The 17,950-nt window shown below is 51.6% G+C and overlaps 1 protein-coding gene across 1 annotated transcript; it reads right to left on the bottom strand.

Annotated features, from left to right (window-relative positions):
- Positions 1 to 2,409: 2,409 nt before the first annotated feature.
- Positions 2,410 to 17,624, bottom strand: IGSF8 (immunoglobulin superfamily member 8). Its single transcript, XM_061605765.1, has 7 exons — positions 17,312 to 17,624; positions 12,251 to 12,625; positions 9,537 to 10,016; positions 8,201 to 8,629; positions 6,376 to 6,780; positions 5,236 to 5,372; positions 2,410 to 4,257 (listed from the first exon to the last, which is right to left on the bottom strand). The coding sequence occupies exons 1-6, from the start codon at positions 17,352 to 17,354 to the stop codon at positions 5,257 to 5,259; spliced, it is 1,848 nt and encodes a 615-aa protein (XP_061461749.1). The 5' UTR covers positions 17,355 to 17,624; the 3' UTR covers positions 2,410 to 4,257; positions 5,236 to 5,256.
- Between the last annotated feature and the right edge of the window lie 326 nt (positions 17,625 to 17,950).

Below are 17,950 nucleotides of genomic sequence, written 5' to 3'. Positions count from 1 at the left end.
AGTGTTGTAGACAGTTGCAATGCCTGTTTGTCTTTTCGGGGATATCCGTTCCCACTGGTGTTCTTTTTCCTCCACCGCCCTTTGAAATTATTACCATAGTCACGAATGCATGATTCATCTTTGTTCACCATAATAGGCTGTTTCCAAGTCCCCTGTGTCTGAGGGTGACACCTCCTCCATTAGTGTTTGTGGGCATTTACACGGCGCTAGGAACAAGATTTCCCCATCCTGGCTCAGAGAGGAGAGAGCTGAACCCTGAAGGCAACTCTCCCTAACCCCAAATGTTAGCAAGTCATTCCCAAAAAGCAAAAATTGAGAGACAAAACAGGGGACTTGATTTACCAGAAAATAGGGTTGCCTGGGAAACAGGGACTGCTTGGGCGTACGCAATGAAGCGATGCACAATTAGGAGTTGCAGCTCAGTCTTTTCGGAGGGGAGGCAACAAAGCCATCTCTGGATCACTGTGGAGGGAATGCAGGAGGCTGCCTTCTACTGAGGCAGACCACGGCTCCATCTGGCTCAGTAATGCCTACACTGACTGGCAGCGTCTCTCCAGGGTTTCAAGGCAGAGGTCTCTCCCAGCCCTAACTGAACCTGACAGCAGTCGTGTTTCCCTCTGCCTCCAAGTAAATGGACAGATAAAACCTGCTTTGCATGCACAAGGCCCTGGGTTCAAATTCCTGCCTGAAACCCTGGACAGCCTGCTGCCGGTCAGTGTCAGTAGACAACCCTGGGCTAGTCTGTCTCAGTCTAAAGCAGCTACCTGCGTTCCTATTAAAACCAACCTTTTGCTCAGAACGGCGAGTTTGCGTCAAAGGAAGGGTCACAGCTGTGCAGGCAGAGCATGTGGTTTGCATGCAGAAGGGTTCAACCATCTCCAGGCAGGCCTGGGAGAAGGGTCCCCTGCCTGCCTGAAACCCTGTGTTCCTATGGCAGCTCATCTTGGAATGTTGGGTGGGGGGAGACCCAAATCATAGACTCAGCACAGCCTGGACAAGGCCTCACTCTCTTGTGCTATTTATTAATTTAAATATTTATTTATTAAATGTATATCCTGCCCTTCCTCCGGGACGAAGACCGGAGGAGCTGCTGGCTTGATTTTTGCTGCACCACAGCGCCACCAGCACAATGGCCACAGAAGGGTACTGCAGCTCTTCCACCCAAGTTGGGCGAAAGAGGCTGCGCCGACTTTCCTTTCCCGTGCCTCTAGATGGCAGCAGAGACCAGGCATAGCTCTCATAGGACGCACGCGAGCAAAGGACGCATCCTGCCCTTCCAAACCAAGGAAATGACTTGGCCCCAACCCTCCTTTATGGGAATTAAGGACATGGAAAAACTCGGTGACACCCTCTCGCCACCTTCTCCCACCATCATCCCTGGCCATTGGCCATGCTGGCTATGAGTCCAACAGCATCTGGAGGGCCAGAGATGTTCTCCCCCCTTGGCCTAAAGCAGCCTCCCCCAGCTGGTCACCCTCCAGATGTTTTTGTTGTTGTTGTTATGTGCCTTCAAGTCAATTACGACTTATGGTGACCCTATGAATCAGTGGCCTCCAAGAGCATCTGTCATGAACCACCCTGTTCAGATCTTGTAAGCTCAGGTCTGTGGCTTCCTTTATGGAATCAATCCATCTCTTGTTTGGCCTTCCTCTTTTTCTACTCCCTTCTGTTTTTCCCAGCATCATTGTCTTTTCTAGTGAATCAGGTCTTCTCATGATGTGTCCAAAGTATGATAACTTCAGTTTCATCATTTTGGCTTCTAGTGATAGTTCTGGTTTAATCTGTTCAAACACCCAATTATTTGTCTTTTTCGCAGTCCATGGTGTATGCACAAAGCTCTCCTCCAACACCTCATTTCAAAGGAGCTGATTTTTCTCTTATCCACTTTTTTCACTGCCCAACTTCCACATCCAGACATAGAAATCAGGAATGCCATTGGGCGAGAGGCTCCACAAAGGTGTATGTCCCCCCAACCTCGTTTGAGCTCCTGTGTCATTTTTAACAGGATTGTTTTATGGCATCTTTTTACTGTGGGTGCTTATAATTATTAAAAATATTTTAACTGGGGTTGTTTCGGCATGCATTTTAATTGCGGATGTTTTATATTTTAATGTTTGTGCAACTGGGTGCAACTGGTTTTTATACTTGTAAACTGCTTACAGGCCTATTTGGGCATCAAGTGATACGTTTTTCCTACTTGCAAAAGGCCCAGGGCATGGAGCAGCCTCAAAAATCTTCAATTAGCGCCCCTTTCTAAAAGGTTTGATTTTCTTTTTCTCTTTTTAAAGTGGGGGGGGGGACTGGGAGCCTGCATTTTCTAACTCATCTCACCCTGCTGTTGTTCTGGATAATGAATGCAAAAGGCTGAAGACGGTGCAATATTCAGCACCAAGGCACTTATAACGGTTTATTTTTATTATCCTTAAAAAATACATTTCCCTTCATTTAAAATTGCTTTAACAAACTAAATGCGTTTTGCATGCATCAGAGGCAACTGACGTTTGTTCTGGCTGATTCTCACAGGCTGGCAATGGAGCACCATCAGGTGTGCCTTTCCCTTCCCACCCAACCCCACCCTGCCAACCATCACTGCCCCAATCCCAAAATGTCTCCCCACAAGACTGGCCAAGTGGCAATCTCTTCACCCACAAGCAAGCACAATCGTTCACTGCAGACAGCTGTCAAATCTGTGCCTGTCAAATCCCTCCCCAAACAGTGTGATCTCAGACTCCCTCCCCACTCACACAACTCAGCTCACTATCAGAACAGATCTAAAAATAAACACAAGCAGTCAGAAAATAAAACAGCCGTTTCTGGGTAGAGTCTTTCCTTGGCTCAGCAGCGTGACTGGGTTCTGCCAATTTCCATAGTAAACCTGACTGTGAAGCCAGATCTTCCAGAGGAGGGTGGGGGAAGATTTCAGGCCTGTGGGATCTACTTTGCTTTTCAAAACTAGATCTCTGGAGATCCACCAACCAGAGCCTGGTGCAAAAGTAATACACTTGGAATGAAAGAATTCTGAACCCAGGAATTTATTCCAAGTGCCAGAAACTGAACAGACCTCACAGTCCTTTCTGCGTTCCTGGTTACCCCAAGCTTTTTTCTTTATTAAATTTATATCCTACCCTTCCTCGCAAAAGAGAAACTTCCCCATCACTACCACCTGGCATTCATTTCAGCAGTATAATTTAGGGGGAGCTTTTGGTGGTGGTGCTCCTGTAAAGCAACTGGGAGTGAGAAATCCTCACTGATCTACTGCGAATTACCCAGATCTGCCTTTCCAATTCCAGATCTCCCTTCTCCCCTGGAATGTGCACGCATACCCATGGCTTGAGTGCAACTATTTCCCGGCTGCAACGATGCAGCTGTGGAACAGCCAAAAAGGGGTATTTCTTCTGACAGGAACAGGCATATGCAAGATTTGAAGGGGCCCAGACAGACAAACTTCCCCCCCACGGATGGAAAGAGGACACGCGTTTTGCTAAAATGGCTTTTTCTCAGGCAAAGCCATCCCTGGCTGACTGTTGCACACTTTTCCAGTATCACCCAGAGGCCTAGCGTCAGTCAGAAAGGGGACAGATAGGAGGCAGAGGGCCTGCCCTTCTTCTACCAAAGTTTCTGAACATACAAAAATAGACAAGGACGGCTCTTGTGAAAGAATTGCTCCATTTGGTCTCTCTCTCCCCATACCCCCCCAGCTCGGTCACTCACACCAGCGAGAAATCAGCCTTGCAGATGCCACTGGGAAGAGTCGCATTGCTAAGATGTCTTGGCAGGGAGTTTCACCAAGCACCAAACTGGGCACGAGGAAAGGGACAGGTTCAAAATCCCCACTGGGGATCCAAAGTTGCAGGCCGGAGCATCCCTACACCACTTCATTTGGCACAAGTAAGACCCCACAACCACCTTCCTGAGACCCTCCCAACCCAATGTAACGACAACAAAGACAGCTGTTGGCTACCTTGTTGCCTTCCTGCTCTGTTTTCCACTCACGCTCTGTTCAGTTATTCTGTTTCCCTTGAGCGTCCTTGAAGATTCACAGTGATGCGCACCCACACATGCACACACACACACACTGTCCAGTTGGGTTCCTGCCTAAAGGAACACAGAAAAAGGTCACTGGTGGGCAACAATAGTCACCGGCTGCTTTGGGCAAAGTCTTGTGAACGATGCTTTGACGCCATGAGCCGCCATCTAAGAGGAGCCGCGGTGGTTGGGGTGTGGGTGTGGGGGGGCTTCTTTGGAGGCCTTCCATTCCTGCAACGACAACAACAGAAGTAACAGCCACCAGTCAATCCACTCTCTGCCCCGATCAGCTGCCAAAGGCCCCAACAGGACACGTGCCATCTCATTGTAAACATGCAGCTCATTGGGAAAAGGGAGACAAAGAGAGGAAGGGAGAAGGAGAGGGGTTCTGCACTGATCAAACATAGCACGTGTGGGAAAGAGAGGCTTCTTTGGAAAAGACCCCAAAAGAGTGTGAGGGTGGCCCCCTCCCTTCACCTGGACCCCCAAACACAGCACCCAAAGAAAGGCCATTTGGGTAGCTGGGAGAAGCAACCAAAAATGCCCTTCCAAAGAGCCAGAGCTTTGGGAAGCTTCGGAAGAGTCAGAAGCCAAACCCAGGCCAGAGGCAGGGAGGAAGAGGAGCAGAGGCTTCTCTGGTGGAGCGGCTGGAGGAACCAGATCACCAGTCAGAACGATTTAAAGAGGAGGCCAATGGAAGGATTAAAGACAGGGGAAGCGCCTGGAAGAGGGGAGAGACATGGGTCAAACAGGCACAAAAACCACCACCATCGGTCCAAATCAATATTTGATTGCTATTCAGCCATCAGCCTTTGCAACTTAATTGCGGATGCCAGCCCAGAGCAAAAGGGCGGGTGCACCTGCCAAAAAGACGGGGTGGAGAAAAAAGTGAGTCGATTTACGACAAGGGCATAAAAGCTCTTTGGTTTGGGATGTGTAGCCTGCTTGCCCATCCCTGATCAAGGGGCCCAAGTGCAAAAGCGGAGGGGACACAACTCTTCCATCTTTCATCTGTAAGCAACCTTCCAGCGGTCATCTTGGGGCAAAGGAACCGCAGCGGGAGACACCAATGTGAAACCGCTGGATTAAAATACATTACAGGATGGCCAATGTGGTGCCCTCCAGATATTGCTGGACCACAGCTCTGACTACTGCCCAGACCTTTTCGGCAAACACCCCCACAGCCACACCAGCTAAACATGAACGCACCTCCAGCCTCTTGCGCAGCTTTCACCTCTTACGGAGCCTCTTCATGAAGCAACAGGTGACCGTGACGAGGACAGTGACACCCATGAAAAGGGCGCTGGAGACGCCCACCAGGAGCGGGAGGAACAAGGTGTCCATGGCTGAGGAGAGAGGGAGCAGAGAGGGCCAAGAGGGTCAGGGGGGGCAGGCAGGCATCTTCATGCATCACCAAACCAGGGATTTTTCCGCAAGCCTCCAACTTTTCTGGGAGGACACGTCGCAGCTGGGAGGCCTTTCCTTATGCTGACTCCTTTGAACTGCAATTTTTTACTGATGCAAACCACTCTGGGCCTAATGGCAAAAGGGGTACACAGAACTCTTAAATGAAATGAAATACCAGCATTACAGAAAAACAGGAAACTGCCTTCTCCCAACTCAGGTTAGTGGCGTCCATTCAGCCCAGTAATGTCTACACTAACCGGCAGCAGATCTCCAGGGTTTCTGGTGGGGGATTTTCCCAGCCACCCCTGGAAATGCCGGGGATTGAAACTGGGACCTTCCACTGAGCCAACGCCCTCCCCTTAAAAATGAAGTGAGAATCTAGTCCTCATGGTTCTAGATAAAGAGCCGATTAAACCAGGGACATGGGAAGTGGCCTTCTCCCAAGTAGGATTGCTGGTCCATTAACTCAGTACTGTCTGCACTGACTGGCAGCGGCACTCCACTGTTTCATCCCCAGCTCTACCTAGAGGTGCCATTGGAGGCTGAACCTGGGCCTCATGCATGCTGTTCTGATGCAGAGGGCTCGTCTTATGTCCGTAGGGTCTGACTTGATATACAGGTAGCTCCTAATAGCAATCAATAAATGATGGTGTTAAATCCATCTCTAGGCAATGAGGGTGGTGGCAAGATGCTTCTGGAAATGGCAGGAGGGGGGCGTTGCTGCTGCACTCCTGTCCTGCTTGTGGGGGCTTCCCATTGGGGCATCAAGTTGGCCACTGTGAGAACAGGATGCTGGCCTAGGTGGGCCCCTTTTGGCCTGATCCAGCTGCTGCTGGACTGTTCTTAGGTTCTTACGTACACCCCACCCAGAAAGATGCAGGGGCCTGGTTCTGCTCCAGACACCCACCCACCCGCACACCCAAAGGTGGTCCTGCCACTCACCCGATGCATAGGGGTACACGGTGACAGATTTGGACTTCACCGATCCAGCTTTATACCAGCTGAGGTCAGGATAGCGCACCCAGGCGGTCACAGCGCAGTGATACCTCCCCTCATCCGACGACTGCACTCCATGGATGCGGAGACGGTGGCTCAGCGGCCCAACCTTGTCCACGCTCACAGCGCCGCCGGACGGACGGCTTCTGAGATCAGCCACCCCCTCACGGCTCACCGAGGCCAACATGCCGCCGTCAGACCCCGAATCCTCTTTCAGCGGCTCCACCCACCAGCTGAGGGCCAAGTGGACCATCTGAGTGGATTCTACCGAGATGTTGCAACGCACCTCAGCCGTGTCCCCGCGATAGATGGTGGGGAATGGCAGCCACGCCGTGGCTTCAAGGACCACCGCTGCAGGGGAACGAGAGGAGAGAATCAACGCAGCCCCTGGGAACAGATCTAAGGGCCAAAAGATCTCCTTCACCATGCTGAGAGCAGCCTACAGGTGGTAGGTGCTATCTTAAAAGAATCAGCCCCCTATCTCTTACACACAAAGGGAGGTCTCTTCCAAGGGGGCTCCCACTGGGAAATTATTATTAAAATTAGAATTTGCATCAAATGCAGGGGCAACCTCCAGTTCAAAAGCTACTGTTCGTATCTATTGCTCAACTCAACTGCAGAGGGGGTTAACTACATCCACAAAAATCCACAATTTCATTGGCGAAGATTTCTTTAACCAGGTGAGGAACAGCCCTGGAACAACGGATGCTTCTAGATCTTTATTTAATTGTGGCATTTATAAAACACTTATTATGGGATGGGTGCTTCTCAGGCATACAGATCTTTTGCAGCATTCACACGACATCATTGGCCCTAAAACGTGACTGGTTTATAATGATAATTTTGCAAATGGCCAGCCTTTATTTTCAGATTGGATGTAATCAAATTCTTGTTAGTTTCTATGTAGTGATGTAAGCACTGTGCTCGAATTGAAGCAAGGATAACTGACGTGGTGCTCTCCAGACGTTGCTGGGCTACAACTCCCATCCTCATCCCTAACCATTGGCCATGCCAGCTGCTGCGGGCTGGAGGAATCCACTGACGTCTTGAGGCTGCCCTTGATCTCAAGGTTACCTAGACTCTTAGGGGCACCATGCACAGAAGACACCAGGGAAGTATTTAGGCAACAAGGAAGACACTGAGATGACTCACCAGCTGGACTAAGCACAGAATCTTTGGGCACTGTCTCCAAAAATTAGCTTTGTGCATCCAGAAGTGCAAACCATGTTGCCGTGGGTAAAAGAGAGGCACTTTGACACGTGGTGTTGTTGTTGTTATGTGCCTTCAAGTCGATTACGACTTGTGGCAACCCTACGAATCAGTGACCGCCAAGAGCACCTGTCATGAACCAGATCTTGTAAGCTCAGGTCTGTGGTTTCCTTTATGGAATCAATCCATCTCTTGTTTGGCCTTCCTCTTTTTCTACACCCTTCTGTTTTTCCCAGCATTATTGTCTTTTCTAGTGAATCATGTCTTCTCATTAGGTGTCCAAAGTATGATAATCTCAGTTTCATCATTTTAGCTTCTAGTGACAGTTCTGGTTTAATTTGTTCTAATACCCAATTATTGGTCTTTTTAGGACCCACCCTATCCTTGCCATTGCAATTTGTTTAAAATTGTTGTAAGGATGTATTTTAAGTTGTTGGGACCTTACAGCGAAGGGCGACTAACAAATTAACAGCAGCAGCAGCAGCAAGAGCAACTCGCGGGCCCTTCTGCCTGCCTTGCTCACAGCAGTGGTCCAGATTTTGCTCTGTGATGCAACACGTACCTTCTGGTTTCATGTCCACTGTCAATGCCTCAGACCTGGCATTGGCCACTTCGCGCAACTTGGCGCTGGGAGAACACACAAACGCCCACACCACACACCGGTATGCACCCACATCCCCCGGCTGGGCTGACTCAATCCGCAGCTGATAGGAGCCAGGAGGGGACCTCCCCAGCTTCTGCAGGGACACACGCCGCTTGCCCACGTCGCGGTTGGCGTAGCTGTCACCCAGGACGACTGCCCCGTCTGCGTCCAACCGGGCCACGAGGTGTCCCTCCTCACCGGCTCCGTGGCTCACTTCCCAGCCGACCAAGTAGACGGCGTGAGGTGAAGCAGAAGCCTGCATTCCAGAGACACTGCAGAGAAGTTCCAGGGCTTCTCCAGAGCCAATGCGGACTTTGGGAGGGCCTGCAGACACGGCTAGCTGACTGGCTGAAAGCGAAGCAACAGAAAGACAGTGACAAGGATGGCAAAGGCGTGGGTGCTGTTTGGGAGAGGAGAAGCGGGGGCCCAAAGGCCCATCGTCTCCATTCCATTGCAAGCTCAAGGGGAAGGAGGCTGGAACACCAGATGGATTTAACCCACAAACCAGCACTGCAACCACCGAATGTTTGTTGAGTCCACTCATAACCTAGCAAAACCTGACAAACACCTGCCGCGCAGAGGAAGACTCCAAATGACACCTTTGCTGGTAGCTGGGATGGAGAACTCCATCTCCCAGCAGCCCCAGCTTGGCCAATGGTCAGCGTCTGCAGGGACCCAGATGTTCCTCATCCATAATGATGATGATGATGATGATGATGATGAAATAATAATAATAATAATAATAATTCCACCTTTCCTCCATGGATCTCAAGGTGGCATACATGGCTCTTCTCCCACTTGTAACAACCCTGTGAGGTAGGCAAGGCAGAAAGACTGGGACTGGCCAAGGTCACTCCCAGTGATCATACTGTGGGTGAGGAGGGATTTGAACCCTAGTCTCCCAGGTCCCTGTATGATACTCTAGCCACTACACCACGCTGGCTCGTAGGAACATACGAGGCAGGGAAAAGCAGAGGTTGAGGCAGGAGGAGCAATGATGGGGTTGGGTATGCTTGGTGCAAGACACTGTTAGAGGAGAAAGCCATAGAGAAAGGAGGAAAGTCCAGGGATACAGAGAGATTATGGGACCAGCTACGGTCACGAGGGAAGATGCTGGAATGGGCAGAGGGTGGAATGGGTGGTCTGCCATTTTTGAACAGCAAAACTGTGAGCCAGGTGGACACGAGAGACTCTTTCCTCTCTAAAAGCCAGAGAAGAGGTCTTCTATGGATGCCTCCCCACGAGGAAGACTCACCTAGGGTTTGGACAGCAACCTGAGCCAGTAACACCCGCTTCTCAGCAATCTGCTGCCAGCTCCCGTCAGGATCCTGGATCCATTCTCCAGCAATGCAGTGGTAGATCCCAGAGTCTTCTGGTCTCAACCAACCCAACACCATCTGGTACTGCTGGCCGTCCAGCTTGGTTAGTGACAGCTCACGGGCTCGGCGCCGCTCGGCGAAACGTCCCCCAGCCTCCACAGCGAAGTCTCGCTGCACCCCAATCACCTCCTGCAAAGTCCGGAGACCCCGCGAGTCTTCGGGGGTGGACAGGCCGAAGGCAACAGAGAGGTGGGTGTGCTGTTGGGTCTTGCTTGCCACGGCACACACCAGCCGGAGGTCTTGGCTCTCGGAAAGCGTCACCTGCAGCAGAGAGGCAGAGGTGGCCCCACGGCTGTGGGAAGGGGGCTTCGGAGGAGGAGGAGACGCGGCAGAAACAGAGAGCTTGTCGGGGATCACTGTTGGGATAGGAGGAAAGGAGGTCAGCCCCTGCCCTTGGCACACCTCAGCTTTCGGCACACAGGGTGGGCAGGTGGCTTGCCATGACCTTGCAAAACACCTCTGAACTCTTTGTTAACCTGCGATTAAGTGAATTTATTGGGGGAAATTTTGCTATTGGCTCCATTCGCTGCTGTTGGCATTCAGACCTTCAACTGGCTGGCTGGATTTTTCACTCCACTGCCAACATTGGATTGGTTTTCCAAGGATGATGTTTGTAAGTGTAATTTAAAGGCTTACTGTCTTTACTGATTTACACGATGCTGTCAGCTACTGTGAACTTGACTAAAACAGTGGACGGGAATCCTTCCAAAATGGGGTGGGGACAGAGAGGGACAGACAGAAGATGGTTGTGGAGCATTCAAATGCCTGAATGGTACCCCCCAAATCCACTGGTGGGGGGGAGCAATATTCATGTATGTTAGGAACAAAGGAATTTGCCTCATACCAAGTCCATCTAGCTCAGTAATGTCAGCACTCGCTGGCAGGGTTGAACTTGGGCCCTGTTATATGCAAAGCTGTTGCTTGATCACTGGGCTATAGCCTTTCCTCTAATAATCAAGTAAAATTCTAGTCCTCATTGTTCTGAATAAGGGTGTGATTTAAATAGGAAGCTGCCTTATGCTGAGTCAGACCATTGGTCCACCTGGCACAGTCTTGTCCACACTGACTGGCAGTCGCTCTCCAGGACTTCTGAGAAGGGACATTCCTGGCTCTACATGGAAATGCCGTTGGAGATTGAACCTTGGATCTTTTATACATAAAGCAGGGGCTCAGCCACTGAGCTGCAGCCTTTCCCAATATACAGCCCTTTCCTATATTGTTAACATCACCAGGGCTTCTCCTGTCACATGCCAAATGGGCCCTCCTCCTCCTCCTATGTCCCCAGCAGCCCTCTCCGCAGCAGAGCTTGGCCTTTGGACAACGCCAGATTCAGAAGCCATGTGCTTGCTCCTCCCGTTAAAGGGAAAGGCATCAGCAGCCTCACAAACCACCATCGTGGATGCAATAAATCTCAGCACCGGGTGATTATGTACAGCGGCTGCAATCTGCATACCCACAGCTGCTCCCCTTGTAAGGGGTTTAACCACAAAGCCAGTGTGTGTATGTTTGAACAAGCATTTGTAATGTTTAGTAGTAGTAGTAGAATTATTATTAGGCTTGGAATTTCTTCCCGCCCTTCACCCAGCGGTTAAAAACAATTAAAAGAGTCAAAAGCAACCCGACACAAAGAGCTGCTCTTTGTTTCCTCAGCAATAAAGCACAATGGCCAAGGCAAGGTTAGCGGTTGCAAACCATCACCGCCAGGCTGCGTCAGCCACCCTTTCATCCCCCATGTGCGTGGGTGCTTTACAGAGTACTGTAAGGATCTAAGGAGAGCCCTGCAGCAGTCAGATCAGGCTAAAGGGGGCCCATCTAGTTTAGCCTCCTCTTCTCACAGTGCCCATCCGGATGCCCCAAAGGGAAGGGCCCAGGAGGCTCTGAGTGCAGCAGTAACTCTCCCCTCCTGCAGTTTCCAGCAACTGGCATTCAAAGGCATACTGCTTCCGACAGTACGACCTAGCCATTGTGGCTAACAGCCATCAAGAGCTTTATCCTCCATGAATTTGACTAACCCTATATATACGAAGAGCCTGGCTGCTGGATGAAGCCAAAGGGGGCCCCGACTGGGCCAACCAGATGCCCCAATGGGAAGCCCCCCAGCAGTCCCCGAGTGCAACAGCAATGCTGTCCCCACTTGTGATTCCCAGCAATTGGCAACTGGTTTGCTGCCTCTGACAGTGGAGGCAGAACAGAGCCATCATATCTCATAGCCACTGATGGGAAGCCCATAATTAGGACGTGGGTGCCACACACCCCACCTGTGTGCCCCAGCAAATGGTATCATTCAGGAGCCTCTGATCTGGGAGGCAGCACACAGACACCATGAACAGTAGCTACAGACGGATTTATCCTCCTGTACAAATGCATCTGGCCCCCTTTCAAAGCCATCCAAGTTGGCCGCCATTGGTATGCCTTGCGGTAGCAAATCACAAGTGGACAGATCCCTCCCTCAAAGGGCTGTCAATCTGGGATTTGACACATGGGAGCCAATGGCAATGCAGAGAGGGACAGAGGCTAACCAGCAAAGAGCATGCCCTGACTGTGGTTTCATGTCGGTCCTTTGGCTGTGCCAAGAAGATGCCAGGCGTACCTTGGAGCTCCACCTTGCTGCTGTAAGTGCCGTGGTACTTGGAGTCCGTGGTGGGGGTGTAGCACTCATAGACGCCCGTGTCTTCCACACGTATCCCCTTGATATGAAGTACCACGGAATCGCCCCGCACCCGCTGGAGGGACACATTTCCTGCCTGCACCCGGGGCCCAAAGATAGCGTACGGGAACTTGGGGTCCTTGGTGCTGATCATGCCAATGGAGATATCAGGAGCCGACGGGCGATAAACGAACCATTCAAAGTGCTGCAGGGTGGGTCCCTCGTACTCTGAGACATTGCAGGGGATCGCAACGGATGTGCCTTCCACGCGATACAAGGGCCCCGGGGGGAGATGGACCTCCCTTGCGTCGCTCAGAACTGTGGGGAGAGAGCGGGAGGGGGAGTCAGCAAAACCAGCAACAGACATTTATCTGGGTGCGAAAACAGAATTATGGGATTGGGTTTCAGGCAGAGTTTTCAACTCTAATTGTAATTATTTTAATGATTAAACGCAGAGCTGGAAACGGTCATTAATATAGCAACTCGGCTGCAGAGGTCATAGCTGCTAATTCCATCAGAGTAGAGGAAACCATCGGTGAGTCAACACTGGTGGGAAATGACGTCGGGGGGGGTTTCCTTACAAGGGCCTCGTCCTTACAAAAAGTAACTCACTGAAACAAAGAGTGTGGACAGACCCAGATCCACAACCCAGATTCTACTCGTTCATTCATTCACCCATCCTAGGTTCCACCCTTCCTCCCAAAAGAGTCCAGGGTGGGGAAAATATCAATGATAATATACAGCATTCTAAATACTGTTGAAAACATTCTCTCAGCCAATTATTTCAGGATTGGGTAAACAGGAACGTTTTCAGATTCCTCCTGAAAGTCAATAATGAGGGAGACAGATACACCTCACTAGGGAGGGTTTTCCACAAATGGGGTGCCACCCTCACGCCTCTCCGTTCGGCTCTTGGGACTCTCACTGGGCCACGCCCCTCACTGAGCCTCCTCTGAGCCTCCCTTGAGTACCTTGGCCTGGCTGGAATGTGCCCCTGAACTGTGATTATGAGTCTTCCGCGCCCTGGTGGAGGATGAAGAGAAGGTGCCTGTGGCATAAAACTGGAGAAACCTCTGATTTTTGCACGACTGGAATACTGTTAAGAGTCACACCCATTGATCTGCTCACTTTGCCTCTGGCCCTGCCCACCACTGACACATGGCCCCCAAAAGGTTCCCTAGGAGGGAATGTGGTCCTCAGGCTGGAAAAGACTCCCCACCCCTGACCTTTACCACGCAGCCACAGCAGAGTTCTGGGTGTGTTCTAGAGCTCCATGTTGCTTTCTGTGGGGCCACGTGGAGGCCCAAGTGGCCAGAACCCCACATGAATTGAGCGTGCATCTTAAAATACCCCCTAGAATCCTTCGCCCCATGCAAGGGTTTGGGACCACAATACCTGATGGAACGCCTCTCCCGATACGAACCCACCCGTACACTATGCTCAACATCAAAGGCCCTCTTCCGGGTACCTCCTCCAAGGGAAGCTGGGAGGATGGCAACAAGGGAGAGGGCCTTCTCAGTGGTGGCCCCCAAATTATGGAATGATCTCCCTGACGAGGTGTGCCTGGTGCCCACACTGTTATCTTTTCAGCGCCAGGTCAAGACTTTCCTCTTCTCCCAGGCATTTTAGCATGTGTTTTAAATTGTTTTTAAAAGATGTGTTTTTAAATTTGTATATTTGTTTTTAATGTTTTTAGTTATTGTAAACCGCCCTGAGAGCTTTGGCTATGGGGCAGTATATAAATACAATAAATAAATGTTTGCTGATTGGTTAGGGCTGGACATGGGCAAAGATGCCGTCCTGAAAGTGTGTGGTGTTCAAGTGGTTGCGGTGTCCGTACCAATTTCAAAAAGCTGGAAAACAAATACAGGCCTCTGCAGCAATGCAGCTCAGCTCAGCATCAAATCAAATCCCTCCAGCCGTGGGGGGGGGAGAAATAACACACTCAGGACTTAATTCCATAACAGGCTCATTAAGCAAAATGAGTCCACTTGGGAATGCAAACGCGGGAAACAGCAGCCACAAAGGGTTTGTCCCTCCCCAGCGCCTGCCTCCCTCCCCCTGGCAACTGGGCAGCAGCACCAGGGGATGCTCTTCTCCTCTCAGGCAGAAGGGCAATAAACAAATGGTCTGTTTTTATGGAAATCTGCAGGCCGGCTGTGACTGCAAGGCTGGGCCACTGCTCCTAACAGTTCCTCTCCTGAACACACCAGCACAGGTGGCAGCTGGATGGATATGAAAATGTCGCCTGGTGCACAAACCCAGCAGCCAGGACGGCATCCAAGGGTGGCACACGAGGAAAGCAACACAAAGGTCCCTCCTCCTTCTCCATCATGCAGTTGCAAATGCTGGTACACACACACATCTGGGGTGCAGGCGCAATGGGAGATCTGGGTCAGCACTTCAGACCCCAAGAGGCGACAGAAACCCCAGCATAGCCGACTGAGAAGCAAACAGAATTTTCGACACACAAAACAGAGGCTCATCCTAAACTTGCTTTCTGTCTTCCTTTCTTGCAATTATTAAGAAGGCTGCAACAATCTTCCTTGGGAGTTCAAGGAATTATAAGTGGAAGATAAAGAACGGCTTAATCCTGAGAGGAAGGGTAGGATAAGCATTTAATACCATAAATAAAACAAAATAAAAGAATCCAAAGTACAGACAGTTAAGACCGGCATGCTTCCAAATGTACTTTTGGTACTTGCAGTTTGGGAACTGAATGTTTGAAGACCAGCGTTGTACCTGTTATGTACAAGGAGCTTCGGCTATGGGGCGGTCTATAAGTTTAATGAAATAAATAAATAAATAAATAAATATGTTTCCAGGAACCTTCGTGTTTGGAGGTCGGGGGGGGGGAGGGAGAGAGATGGAAAGAAATCAGGGGTGTTGCTAAGCACTTTTTTAAAACACCTGGGAAGAAGCCAGTAACACAAATTTGCATCAACTTTGCATATGCTACTATAGAGAGAGAGAGATGCAAATTTGGCCAACTTGCAAAGGGGGGGGGCAGAACTCCTGGCTCTATTGTCAGGACTCCCCATGAAGGGTCAATAAGATTTCCTAGGCCCTCTGGGCAAATTAAAAGTGGGGTAGCTGGCAAAGTCGGGACTTACGGCAACCCTAAGAATAGGGATTTCATGGTAAGTGGTATTCAGAGGGGCTTTACCATTGCCTCCCTCTGAGGCTAGTCCTCCCCAGCTGGCTAGGGCCCGCTCAGCTTGCCACAGCTGCACAAGCCAGCCCCTTCCTTGTCCGCAACTGCCAGCTGGGGGGCAACTGGGCTCCTTGGGACTATGCCGCTTGCCCACGGCTGCACAGATGGCAGGGCATGTAACCCCTGAGCCACTCACTGTGGGGGTGATCTTTAGCTGGCCCTTGACGCCCAGGAGACGTGAGCGGGGATTTGAACTCACAGACTCTGGACTCCCAGCCAGGCTCTCCTCCCCACTGTGCTATATCAGCTATAGATATTGATATATAGATATAAATGGCTTTTTCAACGACCCAGCACAAAAGACTCAGAGCCACCCCACAACACCCCTGAAAGGAACTATGAATCTTATCATAGTTGTTATTAAGGTGAAGGATGGGAAATCAATCAAAATTATTACTAATAGTAATAATATTTGTGTTCTAAATCTTTAAAAACACCCTTAAAAACAATTCCAACACAGACCGAGACTGGGATTTGTGTACACAGGTTGTGCCCTGGTGGCATGTAACATGTGAACACCCCAACGGAGAAAATGCACGCAGGAGGAGGAAGAGAAGTCCACTGATGGGCCCCCATAACAGCCCGAGGAAAACCTTCCAGCCTGGGGGGCAGTCTACATCTGACTAACTTGCTGAGAAAGCAACTCCGGGAGGGGGCTGTTCTGCGGATGCCCTGCTGGTGGGTTTCCCAAAGGGTGGGCTACTGGGGAAAGAGAGGAGGTGGGGTCCCAAGGGCCCTTTGGTTGGATCCGGCCACGCTACTCCTGTTTCCAAAGACAGGATGTTAGGGGAACAGGAACAACCAAGAGGTGTCTGGCCAGTGAGAAGTTTCCCCTTGGCTGTCAAAACCTGGGTCTACCCCACCCACCCCATTCCAGCTGTGTCTCCCCCAAGCACCACCACCGCCCCCAGCGCCACCGCCACCACCCCATTTCCATCTGCCCACTCCCCCCATAGCCTCCCGGCTGTCCAGGGTGCCTTATCAGGGGGCCCCAGGCCTGGAAGGCGCTGCCCATCTTTTCCAGGCGGCCCTTCCTGACGCCCGAAAGATTTCTGGGGATCGCCTTCTCCATCAGCCAGATCGTTTGCCTTGCCCGCTGCCCCAAAACCTGAAGCTCCTCGAAGCCCAGAAAATGTTTTTTTCCCTCACCAAAACACAAAACAAAAACACAACCCTGCAGCTGACTCAGGCGTGGCAGAGCCGCCCGCTCCAGCCGGTAACCTTGAAACGTGCCCAGGGTGCATCCGGCATCTGCGCTCCCCACGCCGGGTGATACAGGACGCCTTGTGCTGGGGGAGGGAGGCGAGAGATAAGAGGAGGAGGAGGAGGAGGAGGAGAAGGAACAAGCAAGCTTCTATCCCAATTCCTGGCCTGGTGCTTATCAGAATGAATGAGCAGGACCATGGCGCAAGATGTCCTAAACCCGCCGCGCCAAACCATCATTCCACAAACGACGAAGGAACGTCGCCCTCCCCCACCTCCCTTGCCACATCAAACCCTACGGGATAAAGATGGGGGGGACGTGCAAAGGAAGCGCAGAATTGCAAAGTAGCAAACCCAGTCGATGGGGGGGGTTGCAAAAGGGAAAGCTGGGGTGGTCTTTGCTGGAGTCACTCCCGGCGCTGGCTTCGGGGCGGGGTGCAATCGAGGCACCCAAAGCCAGCCCCGCCTTCCTCCTCTTCCTCCAGCTCCCAAGGCCCAGCAAGCCCCCACCCCACCCCAAACAAACGCACAGGCTTGCCAGGCCGGCCCCAGGCGCGCCCCCTAGCAGCCCCCCCCCACGCACGCACCGGCTAGCAGGAGCAGCGGCAGAAGCTCCGCGAGCGCATCCATCCCCGCTGGCCGAAAGGCGCGCCTCTTCCGTGCCCGCGCAGAGGCGCAGAATGCAGAGGCGCAGCGGCGGCGGCGGCGGCGGCTCCTCTCCTGGCTGCTCCCGGGTCCCCAAGAGGTGCGGGGGCTCCTGCCGCAGCTCCCCGGCTAGCCACGCCTCCTCCTCCTCCTCCCCGTCTCCTGCCCGCCAGATGTGCCTGCGAGGAGGAGGAGGAGGAGGAGGAGGGCTGGGCGGGCTAGTGAGGGATGCCCCGGAAAGGGAGGCCAAAAGGAGACCGCGAAGAAGGAAGGAAACGTTTGCAGGCATGGGCGCTCTCTGTGCATGCTCAGGGACCCGGCCCAGTGGCCGAGAACTGCCCTGCCCAACTGCAGGGTTGGCTTCATTTATTTAAAAACCTGTCTTTCGGGTTTGCAGAGAGTTTTACCGATGTGCAAAGCAACTGAATCAAAACGCACACTACCATTAGAAAGTGTCGCGATTGCAAGGCCGACTAAAAGGGGAGGTCCGATTTAAGCAGAATAGAAGTGGCGGCGGTGTCAAAAGGCAACCGACCACACGCGCCCCAAATGGCAGAAGAGAGAAGGTTTAGTAGCCAGCA

This window comes from Rhineura floridana, chromosome 22 (genome assembly GCF_030035675.1).
Source record: "Rhineura floridana isolate rRhiFlo1 chromosome 22, rRhiFlo1.hap2, whole genome shotgun sequence".
Taxonomy (NCBI): Eukaryota; Metazoa; Chordata; class Lepidosauria; order Squamata; family Rhineuridae; genus Rhineura; species Rhineura floridana.
Note: the sequence above shows the minus strand (reverse complement) of the source record. Positions and strands in the feature narration are given on the sequence as shown.